The sequence below is a fragment of the Pelodiscus sinensis genome, chromosome 24 (assembly GCF_049634645.1).
Source record: "Pelodiscus sinensis isolate JC-2024 chromosome 24, ASM4963464v1, whole genome shotgun sequence".
NCBI classification, from domain to species: domain Eukaryota; kingdom Metazoa; phylum Chordata; order Testudines; family Trionychidae; genus Pelodiscus; species Pelodiscus sinensis.
The window spans coordinates 13,035,127-13,057,442 of NC_134734.1; the positions used below are offsets into that span (position 1 = coordinate 13,035,127).

General features: G+C 60.0%; 1 protein-coding gene across 2 annotated transcripts in view; it reads left to right on the top strand.

The window, feature by feature from the left end:
- Positions 1–22,316, top strand: part of IGSF9 (immunoglobulin superfamily member 9) — a 52,508-nt gene that overhangs the window by 28,022 nt on the left and 2,170 nt on the right. For both annotated transcript variants that reach the window (XM_075907210.1, XM_075907211.1), the window contains exons 6-20: positions 194–311; positions 725–866; positions 5,059–5,204; positions 5,757–5,899; positions 5,992–6,132; positions 10,010–10,126; positions 11,595–11,745; positions 12,952–13,075; positions 14,114–14,289; positions 14,411–14,661; positions 15,132–15,216; positions 15,504–15,674; positions 16,542–16,587; positions 16,966–18,447; positions 21,974–22,119. In XM_075907210.1, the coding sequence (XP_075763325.1) occupies positions 194–311; positions 725–866; positions 5,059–5,204; positions 5,757–5,899; positions 5,992–6,132; positions 10,010–10,126; positions 11,595–11,745; positions 12,952–13,075; positions 14,114–14,289; positions 14,411–14,661; positions 15,132–15,216; positions 15,504–15,674; positions 16,542–16,587; positions 16,966–18,447; positions 21,974–22,119 (3,439 nt within the window). The remainder of the gene's footprint in view (positions 1–193; positions 312–724; positions 867–5,058; positions 5,205–5,756; positions 5,900–5,991; positions 6,133–10,009; positions 10,127–11,594; positions 11,746–12,951; positions 13,076–14,113; positions 14,290–14,410; positions 14,662–15,131; positions 15,217–15,503; positions 15,675–16,541; positions 16,588–16,965; positions 18,448–21,973; positions 22,120–22,316) is intronic.

Sequence of the window (22,316 nt, forward strand, 5' to 3'; positions counted from 1 at the left end):
GGTTGGGACTGGCAGCCGGGAGTCAGGCCACCGCCAGGTTTGCAGCTGCGGGGGAATGACTGGGCCAGGAGCGGAGCTGCAGGCTCTGGGTGGCAGCTGGGGGTGGAGCCTGAGCCTTTGTCCACTGCTGGGCTGGGGGCCCTGAAGATGTCCTGCCCTGCACTCCCGCCTGTGCTGTCTTGTGCCTTCGTAGGTGAGCAATGGGACACTGAGGATTGCCAGCGTGGAGCGGGCCAGCGCTGGCACCTACACGTGCCACGCCTCCAGCAAGGAGGGCTGCGTCACCCACACCATCCGCCTGCTCGTTCAAGGTAAGGGGCATGGGCTGCTTCCGGGGCAATCTCCATAGCCAGGCAGGTCCTGTCCTCTGGGCACGTCTTCCCTTCCGCTGCAGAGACCAGCCTGGTGGAGCAGAGGCTGGGTGCATACGTGTACACACACGGACACACGCACGCACAGGGCAATGTGTGGGGGGTCGGCCTCTCCCTTTGCACACGTAGCCCAAAGAAGGATCTTGCAAGGGTGGTCCTCCCCCTCGCCCGTCCCCTTCAGGCCCCATTAGCCCCTTACATCTCCCTCAGCCCCTCTCCATGTCGGCAGCAGAATTGAAGCCTCTCTTGGAATCTTGTCCGTGTCCCATTGGTCTAGTCAGCGCTTGCCCTCCCTGTCCAAGCGAGCTGGTGCCCCTTCTGTCCAGAGCCTCACTCTGCCCTGTGTGTGCCAGGGCCACCGGTCATCGTGGTGCCTCCACAGAACATCACGGTCAACATCACCCAGGATGCCTTCCTGGTCTGCCAAGCTGAGGCCTATCCTGGCAACCTCACCTACAGCTGGTTCCAGGGGGACAGCAACGTCTATCACCTCAGGTACACGGCACCGGGGGAAGGGAGGGCATGGAGGTAGGGGGAGAACAGCCTCTTGTGGGGATGGGCAGGAACTGCAGCAGGGAATTAGGGACTCCATATCTATAAACCTGTGCACTCACGCTGGCACACACCTGTGCACTCATCCTGCCACATGTGCACACACCTGTGCACTCACATGCTGCCACACTCTCACACATTGCACTTGCACACTGCTGCACACGCACACACCCGTGCCCACACACACTGCCACATGTGCACACTAGACATTCCGCTGAGAAGGGACCTTCATGATCATCTAGTGTGCACGTTGCCGGCCACCAGTGCTTCATTTGTATGAAAGAGTTTCCAGGGCTCCAGCAATTTTTTGCATTCATAACTTCTGCAGCAAGCCCAAAGATGCTAGGCTATGAACTGCCAAGCCCAGAGGTGCTGGACGATGAAGAGTGGTCCTTGTAAGCTGTGCACTTAGGCAGCCACCCAGGAGAGAGTCAAATGCCACCGAGCTGATTAGCAGAGCACCTACAGCAGCATGTGTTTCTATTGGTGGTGCACACTGCACATGCTTCAGTGCATATAACAACATTTATTCCACACATGGATGGAAAAAATTAGAGGGAACGTTGATTATGAACTGCCAAACCCAGATGCACCAGGGTTCAACTCGGGCACAAATTAAGCACTGGAGGACACAGAACCTCACCCACCCATTCCTGTAACAGACCCATGGCCTCTGGCAGAATCACTGACATCCTCAAATCATGGTTTAAAGCATAGATTCCCAAACTGGAGGCAGGGGGATGTGAGGGTCTCCCAAAAATCATGATGCCAAAAAGTTTGGGAACCACTGGTTTAAAGACTTCAAGTTACAGAGATCCCATCATTTACAATAGTTTAAATCTGCAGGTGACCCATGCCCCATGCTGCAGAGGAAGGTGAAAAATCCTCAGGCTATGTCTACACTACAGGACTTTGCGGAAGAGGCAAGGCAAATGAAGCACTGATTAGCATTTTCTTGCGCTTCTTTTGCATAATCTATTCCGATCCGGTTTTGCTCGAGGAGTTTTTGTGCAAAAACATGAAGTGTGGACGTGCCTGTTTTGCGCAAAAACCCCTCTCTGGGAGAGGCAGAAGGATCTTGCACAAAAAGGGGGTTTTGCACAAAATGGACACGTCCACCTTGCATGTTTTTTGCGCAAAAACCTCTTGTGCAAAAATGGATCGGAATAGATTATGAAATGAAGCGCGAGAAAATGCTAATCAGTGTTTCGTTTGCATTGCCTCGTCCGCAAAAACCCGTAGTGTAGACATAGCCTCAGAGTCTCTGCCAGCCTGACCTGGGGGGGAAATTCCTTCCCAACCTGAAATATGGCGATTGGTTAGACCCTGAGCCTGTGGGCAAGACCCACCAACCAGACACCTTGGGGAAGAATTCTCTGTAGCAATTCAGAGCACTCCCCATCTAGTTACCAGCCATTGGAGATGTTTGCTGCTAGCAGTCACCCATCAGCTACATGCCCTTGCAGGCCGTCCTTTCACACCCACCCCCTCCATAAACGGACCAAGCTCAGGCTTGAAGCCAATTAGGTTTCTATCCCACGGCTCCCTTTGATGCCAGATCTTCACTCCTCTGATGGTTCGAAACCTTTGCCTAATTTCAAGCCTGAACTTGCTGATGCCGCACCCCCTCCGTGCACTCACTAAGCACCCAACCCCCCCCCCATGCACACACACTTTGACACACACGCGGACACGTGTGCCAATTCCTTTAGCAGTATATACACCACAAGATAAGCACGTGCACATATATGTAGACACGTCCGCGCATACCCAGCAAAAAGGCAAACATACCGCTGCACATACCCACACAGAATGTTGTGGAGATGTAGGCATGTAAGTACACAGCTACACACTCAGATGCACGCACACCCTCACCCCCAAGAGATATGCACACACAGATGCACACCCCAAAGAAATATGCACACACAAATCTACAGTCGTTGATGCATGGCGATGACATCGGACACATACCCAAGTGATGCAGGCACACACACAGGCCTACAGCCGAGGAGATGGCCAGAACCCCTAAACACAGGTACATGCCAGACTGTGTACACAGAGGTGCACGCAGATACCAGCCCATGCACTGCTGCATGGCAAGGCTGAGAGCGGCAGCAAGCACACGGTGACCGGAGCGATAGCCCCAGGAGGGCCCCCATGGCGTGCCACTGCTGGTGCGAGGTGGGGACTCCCTACCAAGCCTGATGGGTCCTCTGGTGGCCTGACATCTCAGACCGGGTGGTGACCCATGGGCTGTGATGCTGGCAGCACATGGAGCTCTGGGCTGGAACAGAGTTAGAGGAGGAGGTTGGGGCAGGGACTGCCAGCAGCACCCCCCTGGCCACAGGTAGTGCTGAGGGCGTGATCTGACAGGCTGATGGCTTGAGGGTGAAGTGGCACGGCTGGAGTCATGGGAGTCAGTGGAGCAGTCAGCAGTAACCAGGGTGTGGGTGTCGTCAGTCAGGCGTTCCCAATGGGTCCCTGACAGGTCTTCTGCTCCGTCAATGATGATGAACTTTCGGCTGCGTGCGTGTGGGTGCTCCCCTGTCTACCGCCTTAAACATGCGCAATTAGTCAACGCGATAGACTCCGAGAGCACCCCCAGAGACCACAAGTCAGATAAGGATCGAACACACCCGGCCAGGATTATTGCCCAGCGAGGTACAGTAAGAGTTGTCAGCGAACCGATGCGCCACTGCGCCACTCTGCATATGTACACACGGACAGCGGACTGACTCCGTCAATACCATGGATCCTGCATTGCCCCCTTGCGTACCACCCTCTGGGGTTTACTTTTAGATGCAGGTACAGACAAGTTACACATCACTCCTGTGGTATCAGATTGCCTAGTTACCACCCCTTACCTCACACAAGGGGAGTCAGTTTAGACCCTGTCCTAAACCTGGATCAAAACTTCTTGTTATCTGTGGCAAGGGGGGTGTGGGGTGGTACCAAGACGCTTCTTAACGAGGTGTTACAACCCCTCTAGAATGTGCTTCCGGCTTGTGCCTAGTGCCCCTGAGGTCTAAGTATTTCTTCAATATCAGCCCTGTTCTTGCCAACTTCAGTGAGCAGGGCCTGTCTCTTGCTCACAGCTTCCCTCTGCTTTATTAGCAAAGTCTTGCCCATTGCTGTCTGGGCCTCGGGCCTCATACCCAGCCTGTGATATGTGGGCTTCTGTTACAGGCCCTCATCTTACTACCGTGGATACGATGGTGGTGGTGCCATTGCTGTGGTGATGAGAGCTCTGTGGCAGGGCTGTGGGACTATGAGGACAGGGATTGGGTCCCAATGGCAATTGCAGGGCCATGGTTGGACCATGGGGGTCCCAATAGTGTGGCCGTGCTGGCAGCCCAGTGCCGGGATTGTGCGTGGGACCATAGGGGCTGTGGCCAGGCTCCTGTGGATGGGCCTCAGTGGACAGGGTGGGGAGGGCTGTGGACAGGCCCCAGTGAGTGGGGTTGTGGCTGGGCCCCAGTGGACAAGGTCGGGGGGTGGAGGGGTGGCTGGGCCCCATTGGATGGGGTTGTGGCTAGGCCCCAGTGGACAAGGTCGGGGGGCGGAGGGGGTGACTGGGCCCCATTGGATGGGATTGTGGGGGCTGTGGCTGTGCCACAGTGGATGGGGCTGTGGTTGAGCTCCAGTGGACGGGGTCCCAGAGGCTGTGGCTGGGCTCCAGTCGATGGGGTCGTAGGGACTGTGGCTGGGCTCCAGTGGATGGGGTCATAGGGACTGTGGCTGGGCTCCAGTGGATGGGATTGTGGGGGCTGTGGCTGTGCCACAGTGGATGGGGCTGTGGTTGGGCTCCAGTGGACGGGGTCCCAGAGGCTGTGGCTGGGCTCCAGTGGATGGGGTCGTAGGGACTGTGGCTGGGCTCCAGTGGACGGGGTCGTAGGGACTGTGGCTGGGCTCCAGTGGATGGGATTGTGTGGGGGCTGTGGTCGGAGCCCTGTGGACAGGCCACGGCGGTGGTTTCAGGGGCTGGCTGAGCTAGTGAGAGCGCTGGTTGTGATATGTGGGAGCAAATTGCTGCAGAGGTGCCCTGAGCCCTGCAGTGGAGGCTGCCTGAGGTTCGGGTTCTGGCTCACCGGGGCAGCTGCCGGACTCCTGACTCTGCCCTCTCCCTTCCTTCCAGCCACCTGCAGGCTCGTATTCGTGTCCTGGTGGATGGGAGCCTCTTGCTCCAGAAAACAATCCCGGACGACACTGGCAAATACACCTGTGTCCCTAGCAATGGGCTGCGGACACCGCCCTCTGCTTCGGCCTTCCTCACAGTGCTGTGTAAGGTCCCACTGCCCCTTCCCTCCCTATGCCACCCTTGCCCCACACTGCCCTCTCTCAGGGACCCTGTCACACCCAGACATCCTGGCTCCAGAGCTGAGCCCTGGTGGCCCCGCTTCTTTTACAGGGGCAGGAAAATGCCTTTGGCCTGCGGCTTCTCCCTTCACGGCCTGCAGCCTGGGAGAGAGGGGCCTATCTCCTTCCATGGCCCTCAACCAGCCTCCCCATCCAGTCCTCCTGATTGGGGTGTGACTGCCCCTCCCTCCCCGGCCCAGATCTCTTAGCCGATGAGCACACGTGGCCACGGCCCAGACACCCCAAGGGGCCGGGCTCCCTCCTTTGACGGATCCCAGGGTGTCCCAAGCTTGCCAGGGACTCTGCTATGGTGTGGAGAACGTGCAGCCACTGGTGCCGCTATCAGGGCTCATCCCTGCCCCACGGGCTGGCAGCATGTTGCCCACGTGGCTGCCACACCCCATGCCCCACCCCCTTCGCTATGGCTCAGTGAGCTCACCAGGCCTTGACAATATGCTGCCCCGTGGTGCCTTGCAGATCCAGCCCAGGTGACCACCATGCCACCAGAGACTCTCTTGCCCATGGGGATGCAGGGCGTGATACAGTGCCCCGCCAGGGCCAACCCTCCTCTTCTCTCTGTCAGCTGGACCAAGGACGGGCATCCCCTGGAGCTTGATAAGGTACTGACCACACCAGGCCTCCCTGGAAACTCAGCCACTGGCCCACACCTGCGGGCAAGGGGCCGCCTTCTGACCTGCCTCTTCCCTTGCAGTTCCCTGGCTGGTCCATGGCTCCCGATGGCTCCATTCTCATCGCCACCGGGAACGATGATGCCTTGGGGCTTTACACCTGCACCGCCTACAACAGCTACGGTACGGCTGGCACCTCAGCACCCACCCGCGTCGTGCTCAAGGTGAGAGGGGGCAGCCTACCCTTCACGCTGCCTAAGCAGGGGCCTGGCTAGACTCTTCCCTGGAGTCCCCCATGCAGCCCTCCCCTCTGGTGTGTTCATTTGGGAGTAATAAGTGGTCTCAGAGAGCCCCAGGTATGAATCATAGAATCACAGAACACTAGAACTGGAAAGGATCTCGAGAGATCTTCAAGTCCAGTCCCCTGCCCTCACGGCAGGACCAAGCACTTTCTAGATCATCCCTGACAGGTGTCTGTCTAACCTGCTCTTAAATATCTCCAGTGATGGAGATTTCACAACCTCCTTAGGCAATTTATTCCAGTGTGTAACCACCCTGACAGGAAACTTTTTCCTAATGTCCAACTGAAACCTCCCTTGTTGCAATTTAAGCCCATTGCTTCTTGTCCTATCCTGAGAGGCCAAGCAGAACAATTTTTCTCCCTCCTCCTTGTAACACCCTTTTAGATACTTGAAAACTTTTATCATGTCCCCTCTCATTCTTCTCTTTTTCAAACTAAACAAACCCAATTCTTTCAGTCTTCCCTCACAGCTCATGTTTTCTAAACCTTTCATCATTCTTGTTGCTCTTCTCTGGACCCTCTCCAATTTTTCCACATCTTTCTTGAAATGGGGTGCCCAGAACTGGACACAGTACTCCAACTGAGGCCTAACCAGCGCAGAGTAGAGCAGAAGAATGACTTCTCAGGTCTTGTTCACAACGTTCCTATCAATGCATCCCAGAATCATGTTTGCTTTTTTTTTTTGCAACAGTGTCACACTGTTGACTCATTTTTAGCTTGTGGTCCCTATGACCCCTAGATCCCTTTCTGCCGTACTCCTTCCTAGAGACTGTCGCTTCCCATTCTGCATGTGTGAAGGTGGCGTTGTCCTTGTACAGAACTGAACAGTCAAACATGGTTAGAGCTTTTGAGTGCAGAGATCTTGGCAAACACCCAGGGCTGTTTTTCACCATGTGTTACAGCAACACAAGAAAACAAACAAGAGTTATTTAATATTTTATATTTTGAATCATTAAGATTTTGGGAAAACATCTTTATTTGATAGTTTTTAGATGGATTTAAAGGTGGTAAGAACCTATCAGGGAAAGCAAAGAATTTAGGCTGGAGCTGCTGTCTTTGCTGTTGGTAAAACCTGATCCTCCTTCCTGCAGAATAAAACAAGACAAGCACGCAAGAGGGGAGGGAAGAGAGCAGCCAATAGAAAAGGCAGCCTCTGTCGCTGGTGCTGGCTTTGTTGCCACCTCACTGCTGGAGAAACTCAGGCCCAGCTCATGATCAGCCACTGTGAGCCCTGGCAAGCTTGTACCAGCATTGAGCAGTTCAAGATGTTCCTTTTAGTTGCCTCAGTGGCCGTAGGCTTACAACGCCCATCGGTTTGGTCAGCTGAACCAGACTCTGGTTAGAAGGTGAAAGAGGGAGTGAGGCCTTGTCTGTGTGAGCACATAGGTGTTTCCAAGTTGTCCCTCTGGGTATGTCTACACTACGCGTGGCTAAACACGGCACGGACTAGGTAGTTCGGACTAGGCTTCCTATTCCGAACTACTGTTACTCCTCGTTTCCCCGTAACGGTAGTTCGGACTAGGAAGCCTAGTCCGAACTACCTAGTCCGTGCCGCGTGTAGCCGCGCGGCACGGAGTCCGCACTAGCGGACATTTAAAAATGGCGGCGCCCGGCTTTATGCAAATGAAGCCTGGGAAATTCAAATCCCGGGCTTCATTTGCAACTCCGGTTGCCTACATTACCCCCCCTAGTTCGAACTAGGGTGGTAGTGTAGACATACCCTATGGGTGCCCATGTGAGGATACACATGTCTGTGCACTTTCAGCCAGGGATTCTTCTTCTAGTAGTTCCCAGTGCACCCTCCCCTCTGAGACGGAGACTAGAAGGCAGCAGATGTTTGACTCAGTAGCCCTGGCGAGACCATCCATGGGGCCGAGCACCTTTCCCTTTTGCCCCTCCCAAGTGGACTTTTGGGAATCCTTGGGGTCCTTTTAGGAACCAAGCCTCCCAGGTACTTCAAGCAAGAGGTCCCTGCAGGAGTCTCTTCCACCAACAACTCGGGAGCCTCCCTACCCAAGAGGAGCCATTGGTGCATTAAGGGTTGACACTTGACAGGGAGGTGCCACCATCCTTCTCCCCAGATAAGGCCACTGCGCCCCCACTTCATTGGGGCTTGATGAAACGCACGGCAAAGGCTTTGCCGAACGCCGTGGCGGAAATCCAGGAGCAGCAGCGTCCCCTGGTGGACATCTCCCACGCCTCCACCAGGACAGGGTAGCCTTAACCATTAATGAGGTCCCCCTCTTGCCAGCATCCCATCCCGCTGTGAGAGGGCAGATAAAAAGTACTGAGTTCTGCCCAGGGCTCCGAGTACTTGTTTACTCATCCCACACCCAGCTCCCAGGTCTTCAATGCAAAGGAGTAGATGAGTGGGCAACACCGTATCAAGCCAACATCTGTCAAGGAGCTCCACTGTCTGGACCTTCCAGGGCGTACGAGCTACTCGTCCCTCTCTCATCAGTCCTGAGGCCTGGCAGGCGTGACGTTAACTAGAGTCAATGTTCTCACTATTGAGTTTTTGCCTTAGGACATGACACCCTGTAGCAATCGTTTTCATGGCCCTGGCATAGCTAAGCTAGATGATGCTCAACCACGATCCATCTGGTAAAATATTTGCCTCTGCGACTTCCTCTACTGACAGTCCAGACAGACGCTCAGGGCTCTGTGCAGGGATTTGCCTGGCTCGGGGAGGGGCACTTCTCTCTCAGAGCCAGCAGCAGCTCCCTGATGGGGACAGAGCAGTGAATCTCCCCCAGCCAGTAGGGACAGTCCCCTCCCTACCCAACCCAACACCCTGTCCCACCCTGAGCCCTCCTCCCAGCCCTGAGCACCCTCCTGCACTCCAAAGCCCTCATCCCCGGTCCCAACCCAGAGCCTATGCCCACTTCTGCAGCCCAACCCCCAGCCCTGAGCCCCTCCCCAAACAGGGAACCCCACTCCTGCACCCCAAACTCAGCATACCCAGTCCCACCCCAGAGCCTGCACCCGCAGCCAGAACCCTTGCACCCCAACCCTCTGTCCCAAGCCTGAGCCCCTAAACCCCAGCCCCATCCTAAGCACACCTCAAGCCTGAACCCTCACACTCGTGCACCCCAACCCTCTGTCCCAGCCCAGAGCTCCCTCCCACACTCAGAATCCCTTGGCCCTACCCCCGCCATATGGATTTCATTATGTGCACCAATAGGAAGGTGTCACGCTGGTGCACAGACACTTGGCTCAGTGGTGGGAAAAGTTAGAGGGAACCCTGGGGACAGCCAGGATGGAGAAGTTTGCTCCATTGGGTCCACCCCTCTCCCAGCCAGCTGCCAAGCAGGGCCTGTGGGGGAGGCTCATCCCCTCCTAACTTCCAACACATCCGTCTGGGTCCATTGGTTTCTGGTCCCACCCTCCTCGTTTACCAGGGATGAACATAGCACGCTCCTGGAGTTCCAGCCTGTCTGTCTCCCTCTTGTACCTTTCCCCTCCAGGCCCCTGCTTCCAGGTGACTGAGACATTCTATAACCATCTTGGGGCCCCTTTCCACAGTTAAGCTCCCAGTTGGGGTAGGCCTGCCAGGCCTGTTGTGACAACCCCTTCCCCCCGCCACCATGTGCAGCGCCGCAGTGGGGTTTGGTCCCGCACCCAGTGCAAGCCGGGACTAAGCCAGGCTGCCTATCAACTAATCAAGTAGTCAATAAAAATTCTATCGACTACTTGGTTAGTTAAATACCTGGCTCTTAACATCCCTAGCCTTGACTCCTTTGTCCTTCACGCCTGCCCCCAGAGTGGGGTGCTGAGCTCCCCCCGTGTGTCTGTTCCAGGAGCCTCCCGTGTTCACCGTGCGCCCCAAGGAGGAGTACTTCCAGGAGGTGGGCCGCGAGCTGGTGATCCCGTGCGCTGCCCAAGGAGACCCCCCACCCACAGTCACATGGGCAAAGGTAGGGAAGCTGCAACTCTAGGTTCAGATGGGGCAGGGCTGAGGCTCCCGGGCTCCCTACAGCTCAGAGACCCTGACTTGGCCTCACTTCCGCCAGCCTGTGGTTTGATGCCAGCTCTGAGGAGCCAAGCTGCAGACACACTGTCCCTGTTGTCACGTGCCCCAGATACCGGACGAGGCCAGCCAGCAATGGGGGGTGGGTCTGCTGGGGGCGAAGCAGATCAGGATGACTCCAGCTGCTTTGCTCTCCCTGCGCACTGCTCTAGAGGAGGGGGCGGGACCGGCCCACACTCTCCGGTGGGAAATGGATCGATGCAGTCAGGGGAGCACAGCAAGCCGGGCCTGCCTTGCTCCATTTCCCTGCCACTGCCAGTGAATGGAGGACCCCGGCCGCCATTTCCAGCCCCCTGCCTCAGTTGGGGGAAGAGATGGGGAGAGGCAGGGCCTGCAGCGGAGGGGAGTTGTCCCAGATCTTCCCTGGGCTGGGGGAGCCACGTGGCCCCTCAGGTCCCTCCTCACCAGTCATCTCTGCAGCCCATGCCTCGCAGACTCACGGCCTGAGAGGCAGGTCCCTGGCAATGGGGGCTACCCCCGGAGTGATTTATTCCTCAGGCTCTACCTGTGCAGAGACTCCCCATCCCTTCCAGAGCCCCGGGAGTGTGTGTGGGGGGGTGTCTCCTCCTTCTAGGCAGCCTCTCCCTCTGAGAAAGCCATGAGCCAGGACTCGGGGGTTCTGTTCCTGTGGTCAGTGAGAGAGACCTCGGCCCAGCCCCTGCCCAGGCCTGTCCCTAGGGAGGAGAACGACGCGGCTGAGTTGAGCAGAGAGTGCTGGGGCCCAGCCCCCTTCCCCCAAGCCCGCTCTCACAAGCCATGGGACTGGGGCCGGGTCGCTCTGCTTCCCGCCACCATGGGTGACTGCGAGAGGCAGACCCATCCCTCTCCCAAGCCCCCTCCCCTGCGAGGAGTGGTGCCGGGTCGCTCTGCCTCCGGCCACCATTAAGTGCGACCGTCAGCTCAGCCGCTGCTGCTGGCCCCTGCTCATCCCCTGGGCCACCCCCTCAAAGCGTGGGGCCTGGGGCAGTCACTACCAACGGGACAGCTCTGCTGCAGCCCCTCCCTGTGCCTCACTTTTCCCAGGTTCAGGGCCTTGGAGATGAATGCGGCCCTGGCACCAGTGTGTGGGAAGCGAGTTCAGCTCGGTCACTGGCTGGATTACTGCCTAGATTCTCCTCAGCCCCGGTCCGCACTTGTGCTTTGCCCCCAATCTGCACTCGCCCAGCCCGGTGCCGCTTCTCTCCCCCTCCATCTGTGCGCGCTTCCTGGCCTGACACCCCCACTCTGCACAGTTGCGCTCACAGCCCAGCCCACTTCAGCCTGGTGGTGGACAGTGGCACTGGTGGTCTCCCAGACCCGTGGGCGGAGGCGGGCTGGGCTGCTGGTGTCAGCATGGCTCTGCTTTTGCTCTGCAGCTGGGGAGCACAGGGAGGAACGGCACCCAGGTGGGCGGGAACAGCAGCCTTGTCTTCTGGCCGCTGGTTAAGGAGCAGCACGGGGCCTGGCAGTGCACGGCCAGCAACCAGGTGGCCCGGATCAGCACCATCACCTCCGTCTATGTGCTGGGTGAGTTGGGCCACATCGGCAGCACCATTGGTAGCCAATAGTGGGCAGGAGGCCTGTCCCAAGGCCACTGGGCTCTGAGGAGGGAGCTACATGAATGTACAGGGGCATGCATGGCCGTGTAGGGGGGACCCAGGATGCGGGGGTGCGGTGAGCAGCTGTGTGTATTGAGGAGTGGGGGGGTGACTGTATGGGGTTAAGGTGAAGGTGGGCAGCTTTGGGGGGTGGCAGGTGTGTGTGTGTGTGTGTGTGTGTGTGTGTGTGTGTGTGTGTGTTTGGGATGGGGGCGGGTGACTGTTGTGTTTGCGTGGAGCTCAGGGTGGAAGTGAGTGGCTGTGTGTGTGTGTTTGGATGGGCTCAAGTAGAAGTATGGGGGTTTGAGGGAGTAACTGTGTTTATATGCGTGTCAGTATCTGGGGGTGGGCGACTGTGTGGATAGGGCTCAGGACAGAAGTGAGTGGCTGTGTGTGTGTATGGGTATGGGCTCGGTGGGCAGCTGCATGTGTGTTTGGGATGGGGATGGGTGATTATTGTGTGTGTGTGGGACTCAGGGTGGAAGTGGGTAGCTGTGTGTGTGTCTGTGTGTGTGTTTGGGATGGGGGTGGGTGACTGTTGTGTGTGGGGGCGCTCAGGGTGGAAGTAGGTGGCTGTGTGTGTGTGTGTTTGGGATGGGGGTGGGTGACTGTTGTGTGTGGGGGCGCTCAAGGTGGAAGTAGGTGGCTGTGTGTGTGTGTGTTTGGGATGGGGGTGGGTGACTGTTGTGTGTGGGGGCGCTCAAGGTGGAAGTAGGTGGCTCTGTGTGCCTAGCGGGGGTAGCCGGGCGCCATGGGCTGCTCACCAGGGCCTGGTGGAACGTGAGGCGAACACCCAACCTCCACGTCCCAAACCCATATCACACTGGAATCTGTTGGGTTGGGCCTGTGCCCGGCTCCATTGGGCACTGCCAGGGACCCTGCAGATTGAGGCCAGTGTGTCCAGGTGAGTAACATCCCAGCCACCCCCTCCCCCAGCACAGCAACAGCCCTTTGAGAGCCCACAGATGGAGGTGCCTCCCCTGCGGGCATCCCATGCCTGGCACTTGCCCATTTCACCTGTCGGGAGGGGGTATGAGCTGGCCAGGTGGCACTCTGCCCCCTGCAGCTCCTAGCCATTGCCACAGCCCTTGGAGAGGCAGGTCAGAGATGGCCCCTGACTGGCTGTCTCCATCAGGTACCAGCCCCCACGCGGTCACCAACGTCTCGGTGCAGCCACTGCTGCTGGCTGCCAACATCTCCTGGGAGCCAGGATTTGACGGGGGATATTTCCAGAGGTTCAGCGTCTGGTACACGCCACTGTGAGTGCTGGGCCAGGCGGGGCTCTTGGCGCCTTGGGGGAGGGCGTAGCCACAGAGCACGTGGCACAGGCTGGTACTGGCTGTAGGCATGCTGGGCAGAGCTCAGCTCCGTGGGGGAGGACATGGCCACAGAGCACGTGGCACAGGCTGGTACTGGCTGTAGGCATGCTGGGCAGGGCTCAGCTCTGTGGGGGAGGACGTGGCCACAGAGCACGTGGCACAGGCAGGTATTGGCTGTAGGCATGCTGGGCAGAGCTCAGCTCCGTGGGGGAGGACGTGGCCACAGAGCATGTGACACAGGCTGGTACTGGCTGTAGGCATGCTGGGCAGAGCTCAGCTCCGTGGGGGAGGACGTGGCCACAGAGCACGTGGCACAGGCTGGTACTGGCTGTAGGCATGCTGGGCAGGGCTCAGCTCTGTGGGGGAGGACGTGGCCACAGAGCACGTGGCACAGGCTGGTACTGGCTGTAGGCATGCTGGGCAGAGCTCAGCTCCGTGGGGGAGGACGTGGCCACAGAGCATGTGACACAGGCTGGTACTGGCTGTAGGCATGCTGGGCAGAGCTCAGCTCCGTGGGGGAGGACGTGGCCACAGAGCACGTGGCACAGGCTGGTACTGGCTGTAGGCATGCTGGGCAGGGCTCAGCTCTGTGGGGGAGGATGTGGCCACAGAGCACGTGGCACAGGCTGGTACTGGCTGTAGGCATGCTGGGCAGAGCTCAGCTCCGTGGGGGAGGACGTGGCCACAGAGCATGTGACACAGGCTGGTACTGGCTGTAGGCATGCTGGGCAGAGCTCAGCTCCGTAGGGGAGGATGTGGCCACAGAGCACGTGGCACAGGCTGGCACTGGGTGAGGGCATGTGCGGATCCTTGCCCCACACGGGAGAAGACGTAATGTGAGGAGCTCCCAGCCTCAGCAGGTGGAGGCTGTGTCCCTGCGCCCTCATGAGGGGCCAAGGGGGCGGCTCACAGGCACAGACCCTCATGAGAGGGAGGTGGGGGGCGGTGGGCTTTGGCTCACCTGCTCTGTCTCTTCAGGGTGAAGCTCCTGAACCGGCCCCATCACGACTGGGTGTCGCTGACCGTGCCTGTGGGGGCCAGGCACCTCCTGGTGGAGAACCTGCAGCCGGCCACTGGCTACCAGTTCAGCGTCCTGTCCCAGAACAAGCTGGGCAGTGGCCCCTTCAGTGAGATCGTCACCTCCTTCCCCCTGGGTGAGAGAGCCCCCGGCACCCCTCCCCCTGAGCTTGCCCGCCTCTGAATGGCTGCTCTGGGGCTCTCCTACCCCCAAATGGCTGCCCTGGTTTCTTTCCTCAATGTCTCCTTTCCCTCCAGGTTTCCCAACCACTGAGGTGCCTCTTGAGCCACCCACCACAGCCCCACGCGTCTTCCTGTCCCCTCCACAGTCCCTGACCGCCAACGAGACGTCGCGGGGGGTCCTGCTGCAGTGGGAGCCCCCGCTGCAGTTCTCCGTGGCCCTGACAGGCTACGCCCTGGAGTTACGGCAGGACCAGGGTGGCTGGGAGGTACTGGATAGATCCATCCCCAGCACGGAGACCCAGGTCCTGGTGCCTGGACTCATCAAGGTTTGTAGGAGTCCCGTCGGGTCTTGCACAGGCTGTTTCTGCCCAAGATCTGCCCCACCCCTCCTGAGATTGGCCACCCGAGCCCCTGGAGTCTGTGCCCTGGCGCTGCAGGTCGCTGAGCTCTCAGGGAAACAGCAGGCCCCAAAAGGGCGACAGGGGCCCAAACAGCCTAGTTGGGCACAGGCTAAGGTGCATCATGTGAGCATCCTCTCACCCAGCAGGCCACTGGGGGTGGAAAAGGGTTTCTGCTCTCCTCTGGCACTGGCCCCATAGCAGTGCCTATTGCATGGACTGGGGCTTTGCTTGTTGAGACAGGCTGCGTCTGGTGCTGGGGTGGAACCCCTCCACTCACTGCACACGCGGCTCTGTGGGATTGTGGCAGGAGCTGCCTCTGGCCAAGGCCATATGCCAAGAGGGAAGAGTTGGCAGGCGCCAGCTGCACCCTCACCCCAGCCTCTCTGCTATCTCAGGACGCCTTCTACGAGTTCCGCCTGGTGGCCTTTGCCGGAAGCTACATCAGCTACCCCAGCAACACAGTGAACGTCTCCACAGCAGGTAAAGCTCCGTGCTGCCCCGCGCAGCCAGCCGTGTCCTGGCAGGGCGCCCTGGGAACCCTTGGGGTGCAGGGGAGAGACTCCTGTGCTGCCCCCTCAGGTATGGGCCTAACTCTGTGCCCCTGAGCCAGGCAAGCTTGGGTGTGAGGGGCCGGAATGGAAATGGACGTTGTGCCCCAGCGGAGCACCCCTCCCCACTGGTAGGTCAGTGTCTGGGAGTCGGTTGCCCCCCAAGGGTAACCCTGCACCCTGGTGTCTGTGTGAGGCCTCTCCCTGTCCCCTTCCCAGGTATGGAGGTGTATCCGTCCCGCACTCAGCTGCCCGAGCTCCTGCCGCAGCCTGTGCTAGCCGGTGTCATCGGGGGCATCTGCTTCCTCAGCATGGCTGTGATCTTCAGCACCATGGTCGCCTGCGTCATGAACCGCCGGCGTGCTGCCCGCCTCCAGAAACGCAGGCAAGGTAGGGACCCCGCCCTGGCACAGGCACGCGGCTGCCGAGGCCGGGAGCTTGGCGAGGGGCTGGGATCCTCGCTGGGCGACCCAGGAACACAGTGGGTAATTGGGTGAGCGCGCTCAGTGGGATGAGGGGTCGTTCCCCACGTAGGGGCAAGGGGCTGCAGTGCAGTTGGGGGGCACAGGAGGCAGGGGACATGGGGCTGTAGCCCAGGTTGGGTGACAGACCCCTCTGCGTGGGTGGGGGTGGGGGGAGCTGAGGTCAGGTGGCTGACAACCCCAGTACGCTTGCAGCCAGAGGGGGGAGTTCACAGGGGCGCAGTTAACCCGGTGCCCTGATGGTGGGGCTGCTCTGACTTGGGTTTGATCCGGGCTCATGCAGCCAGTGGGAGCCAGGGCAGGCAAAACAGCAGCCAGCCCCTGTAGGGAGCCCCAGTCCCTGGGGTCACTGATCTGGGGTTACATCGGTGCCATTTCCCTGCATAGACAAGGTGGATGGGCCCTTGGTCCCAGACCTTCTCCGCCCGTCGTCTACTGCACTCTCCCAGAGGAGCAAAACCTGCCCAGGACTTGCCCCCCTGCTGGGAGGGGCTGTGGGGCCAGAGAGGTCAAGGGGTTGGGAGGGAAATGGGACACAGGGCCTTTCTAGGGGGCGCCGGCTCTGATCCAGCCCCAGGGCGGTCGGGTCGGTAACCCATCCCCCATGGCTGTCAAGTGGCTGTGGGAGCTGGTGGGATTTATGCCTGTTGCTCACAAGCAGGTGAGCACCCCCCAATCCTTGGGGGTCTGGGGTGGGTGTGGGCCACCGCCGCCGCCTCATCTCACATTTGAGTTGCTCGCCATGTGATCCCCTTGTGTTCTCATGACCTTCCAGATCCACCAATCGTCTTCTCCCCCAACAAGAAGCTTCCACCTCCGCAGTAAGTCCTGCCATCCCATGCATCGCCCTGCCTCACCCATGCTGCCTGTGCCATGCTGTTCTCCATCGCTTTCCTCATTCACGCCCCACCGGCTCAGGGAGGGGTCTCGAGCAGGATGGGGGGGGCCCTGGAACCTGGCCGCTGGGATGGAGCTGGAGGGACCACCTCTACACTGGCCACGCTCTGGGGTGGAGCTCACCCCCCCAGCAGTGCAGTTTGACCCTTTCCTCTCAGGGCTGGTGCGGGGGCTGTCTTCAGTTCTTGCAGTGAACGCGCAGGTCGGATTGGATGGGGGAACAAGTAGGCGGGGGCCCCCGGGGACTGCCCCGCGGCAGGAAGCATGGGGCTCGCCCCAGCAATCCTTCTCTTTCCCTGCAGAAATTCTAACAGCTCTAGTAGCTCGGACAGCACCCTGAAGCTCAAGCTGTCGGCCTCCCCATACCAGAGCTTGCATCGGACCCTGCTGTGGAGTGAGAAGGCTAGTTCCTGCCTGGGCCTCACCATGGCGGGTGGCCCCCGGAGCAGCTCCAAGTACACGGTGTACGAAAGCCACATCGGAGATGCGGTGCCCTTGGAGCGCATCTCCCGGGGCCCTGATGGACGCTTTGTGGTGGAGACGGACAGGCAGCCCCAGGAGCTCTTCCCCTGCGCCCCCGAGACAGAGCTGTACTCTGAGCTCCTGCAGAGGGAGCCCTCCCCCGCCCCATCTGAGCACAGCCCGCCGGCACCCTATCTGCAGGTGTATGCCGGCCCCCAAACAGAGCAGCCCGTCTGGCAGAGAGGAGTGTCTCTGCGACCCAAGGCCACAGGCCAGGCCCACCGGGAAGCCAAATCCTCGAGGCACCGCCAAGGCCGCTACTTCGGCTACAGCAGCAGCAGCCCCACGGAGGAAGCCAAGCCTTTGTGCATTGTCAACATCAGCCCCGTGGCCTCCCCGGTGCCTCTGCCCTTGAGCGCCGTGGAGGAGGTGCAGGGCGGCACGTGTGGCGAGGGGCACTGCCAGAGCACCGTCAGCGTGCTGCGCTGCTCCCCGGGCCCCGGGGGCTCCCCTGTGCTCAGCAGGCTGCTGAACGCCCCGGCTCTGGCCAGCCCCGAGCCACTGGGCTCAGGGTCCCCGAGCAGCCAGCAGCGAGCCAGCTCCTCGGCCCAGAGTGGGATCCTCCAGTACCTGAGCCTGCCTTTCTTCAAGGAGATGAGCGTGGATGGAGACTGGCCACCCCAGGAGGAGCCCTGCCAGCCCCCAGCCCTGGGCAGCACGGAGCCCACCCTGCTGGGGGAGGAGAGAGAGCAGAGCAGGGAGGGGGCAGCCTGCCTGGACTACATGGACACACGGGCCACCCCCGAGTCTCCTCTGGAACAGGCACCCAGCAAGACTCTCCTGAAACCGCCAGAGCCACAGTTGGGCCCTGCCAAGGCCGCCCTACCTGGGAGCACGGGCTGGCCAGGCTGCCTGAGCCCCGGCTCCACCCCGCTCCTGGCCACAGACAGCAGCAGGACCGAGCTGATGTGCACAGCCATCTCCTCAGAGCCCAGCTGGGCCCGGAGCCTGCAGGAGCAGCCGCTACCTGGAGAGCTGCTGGAAGCTCAGGTGCCCGAGAAGTACCAAGCCCCAGGCATCTTCTGCTTGCCGGGGCCACCTGCTGAAAAGCTGCTGCGAGCCAGTCTGACCAGCCAGAGCAGCGGCCGGGGCAGCGTGTCCTTCCTGAGGCCCCCCTCGCTGGCGCTGTCACTGGTGGGCACCTACCTCAGCTCCCCGCTAGGGGAAATAGGCGGCTGGCCGAGTGGAGGCGAGTCCCGGAGCTCTGTGACAGAGGAGGGCAGGCCGAGGAAGGAGCTGGCCATCGCTACCGTCAGCAAGAGGTGAGCTGCCTGGGTTGGGGTGGGGAGAGTGGAAGAAAACCCCAGGACTCCTGGGCTCTATTCCTAGTTCTGACAGGCAGCTGATAACCCCAGTGGGAGTTACACAAGGGCACCCCAAATCTGGCATTACCAGCCTGGAAACCAGCTGCTATCAGACACAGAAGCCTCGAACACCCGTCCCTGGCTCCTGGAGCGAACGAGGGATGAAAGGCCCTTCTCTGTCTCTAAGGGTATGTCTACACTACCCCGCTAGTTCGAACTAGGAGGGTAATGTAGGCATGCCGCACTTGCAAATGAAGCCCGGGATTTGAATTTCCCGGGCTTCATTTGCATAAGCGGGGCGCCGCCATTTTTAAAACCCCGCTCGTTCGAACCCCGTGCAGCGCGGCTACACGGGGCTCGAACTAGGTAGTTCGAACTAGGCTTCCTATTCCGAACTACCATTACTCCTCGTGAAATGAAACTAGGAACTAGTTTCGAACTACCTAGTTCGTGCCCCGTGTAGCCGCGCTGCACGGGGTTCAAACGAGCGGGGTTTTGAAAATGGCGGCGCCCCGCTTATGCAAATGAAGCCCGGGAAATTCAAATCCCGGCTTCATTTGCAAGTGCGGTATGCCTACATTACCCCGCTAGTTCGAACTAGGAGGGTAGTGTAGACATACCCTAACTGAGTAATGGAATTGGGGACAGTAAAGTGCCCAGCATGGCACCTGGCCAGGCCCCGGCCCTGCCCAATGCAGCGGCTGGCTGGAGACAGGCCTAAGCTGCTATGGGCAGAGCTACCGCTGGCCTCTCCCCTCTTGTGAGCGATTCTGTCCTTTCTGGTGTTCCCAGGAGCCCACGTCCAACTGCTGGGCTGTTTGTCCCCCATGGGAGGGAGATCCATGCTGCCCTGGGCTTGTTCTAGGGGATGGGAGCCTGCTAGACCTCAGCAGGGAGCAGCGGACAGTGCAGGTGGCTGGTTTAAGGGAGCTCAAAGGCTGTGACATTCCCGGACACCTACCCTGGGGCAGTCTTCCCTAGATACTAAAAATCCTGGACTGGACAGATACTGGATTTATGGCTTATTACAGTGATTTGTTACCCACTAAGAACTGGTCCCTCCCCAGCCCCATTCCTCCCCGCCTTCCACTCCTTCTGAGCAGGAGGGACCTCTGGTCCCCTTTATGGTTTGTGTGATGCTCGGGGACCTTTCTCAGCCCTGGGTAGCCTAAAGGCTTATCTCTTGCACCCACGGAAGTTGGTCCAATGAAAGATTGCCTCACCCCACGGATCTCTTACTTACCTCCAGTGCAACCAGCCAGTGAGGCCTGGGGTCACCAGGAGCCCTCAGGCTGGTCTAGGGATGTCAATGGTTAACCAGTTATGAGGTGATGCTTACTGGTTACCTGGTTTAACCAGTGGCCCTGCCCACACTCACTTAAGTGATTAACTGGTTCAACATAACCTTTAACCAGTCAACTGCTTGAACAGGGTTTTACATCCCTAATCTGGTCACGAGGTGTAACGGGCACTGCTCCTTGGCAGGCAGCCTGCACCCATAGCTGAGAGCTACCTCAAGGGGGTGTTCACTCTGAACCCTAACACCGGCGAATTGCATTCGCCGCAGCCCCCAGTTAGGCTGGGCACCGCTGTGAGTGTCAGGGATTGCTGGGAGGGAACTAAGGAATGCAAATGTCCATCCCCTGAAATCCCCAGGCCCCTCTGTCCTGGTCCAAGCACAGGGAAAGGAGGGGCTGTTCCCCTCCCCCTACCAGAGCCCCCAGAGCTTCTGAAACCACCTCTCAGGCCATCCAAGTGGTGCTGCAGTTCTCATGACAGGGCATGGCCCTCAGCATGGGAGATGTGCTGGCCAGGGGAGCAGGCGCGAGGGAGTTCTGGGGCTCCTCCACATGCCCAGGCCCCGGGGCTGGTGCAATCCAAGCAGCCTGCTGCCCTGGGGGCGTCGGGGGAAGCCCCTCAGCAAATGAAGCAGGGCCCTGCACCCCGCTCAGGTCCCCTGGCAGACTCTGCCCAGCCAGCTCCTGCCAATGCTGGAGGGCAGTGGGGTTCCGGGATGCGCTGAGCTCTGGGGCCCCTGGCTCTGATGGTCAGCAGAGCATCCCCCGCCCACTGGGCTCCTGTCTTGTGCTGCCGTTGCAGGCGAGCGGGTTGGGTCTGGCCCCGGGCACTCAAGGCCAGGCCAGTGCTGGCACCAGCTAGGGGCCCTGCTGTGTGACAGGGTCAGCCACTGCCCACGCGCCCCCTTGTGGCCAGAGGTGGCTCTTCACCTCCTGCCTCAGCTTTCCCCTGGCCCAGCCCTCCTCAAACCCAACACGGGCCACGGGGAATTAAAACAGCCCCCACCTGGGCACCACGTTACTCAGCGCTCAGCTGTGTCCCGGCCCCCCCGGCCCTGACCCCATCCAGTGGGCCTCTGCCATTGCTGGGGGGTTCCCAGAGCGGGGCCCAAGTCAGTGTCTGTGCAGCAGCCGGACTGGCTCCCTGCCGCTGTGTCCTCAAGCCAGCTCCTCGGGCTTCTGGCTCCTGAGCATCCCCCTCGCCGCAGCCACCTGCTGCTGTCTGCTCACCCCGGGCTGCCTCCTTTGGGAATGGGGGCTGCTAGGCACAAGTCTCCAGCCCTTCGGGGCAGCCTCTTGCACCCTCTGCATGAGAGAGGCCATGGGGGGGGGGGGGGTGCACTGCACCTGGCTCAGCCAACTCCCCTCCCCCAGTGCCTGGGGTGGGGGCATGCTGGCTTGCTCCCCCAGGAGGCAGGAGGGGAGAAACTCAGCACCTGGCTCATCACACACACCTGGGGCCACACCACCTCGGGCCTGGCCTACTCCCCCAGGGCTCTGTGAGGGGGAGGGACTGTGCCCAGTTCGGCTTGCTCCATAGAGCTCTGGGGGGGGACTGGTCTGGCCTGGCTCAGCTCAGCTCACTCCCTTAGGGGTCTGTGGGGGGGAGGCGCTGTGCCCGGCTCGGCTTGGTCCCTCGGTGCGCTGTAGCGACGGCTGCCACCTGTCCAGGTTTCTGAGGTAGCCGTCCCTGGACTCCGTCTTGGTGCTCAGTGCTGCCAGATGTCGAGCGTTATGGACTCAGGCTCCCCCGGAAGCCCTGGGGTTTGCAGTGCAGTGGAACAGTGTGGGTGGCCCGTGGGTGGCAGCATGTGCACCCCCAGGGAAGAGAGGGGAGGGGGGGCACTCACTCACGGGTCTGGGAACCTGAGTGGCCAGGCAGTGAGTCTGTCCCGTGAGCTGGGTGGGAGGGAGAAGGCAGGGCTACATCACAGAGCCCAGGTTAAGCCTAGCAGCCAGCGGCACTTCCTGGGCCTGCCCATTCGGTGTTCCCTGGCCCAAGCCGTGCCCTGGGTCTGCGATGGACGGGGCAGTGGAACCTCGCTCCCGCTCTGAGCTGTGTAGCCCCGGCCTGCTGGACTCGGGGCAACCAGCCCCCCTGCTTCCCCTCTTACCCTCCCCCTCAGTGGGCATTGTCGCACAGCAGTGTCCCCGCTGCTCACGCCCGCTTTCCCTCTGCCCGGCAGGAGGAACACGTCTGTGGATGAGAATTACGAGTGGGACTCGGAGTTTGCGCTGGAGTCAGACATCCTAGAGGCGCTGCAGCTGTACCGCAGCGGGGACCCCAGGAGACCCGTCTCCACCATCGCTGTGCAGGAGCTGGAGCGGCAGAGTGAGTGAGCAGAGCCTCAGGCTGCAGGGGGCTCCTGCCTGCGGCTGGACTGCCCGAGTCCCAGCCCCCGGCCCCCTCTCTGTTCTTCCAGGTGCCTGTGGGCCTCGCTAACTCCCAGCCCTGCACTTTGTGCAGGGGCATAAGAGTGTGAGTATAAACAGCTGCCACGTCCTACCCCAGAGGTGGCTGCATCTAAG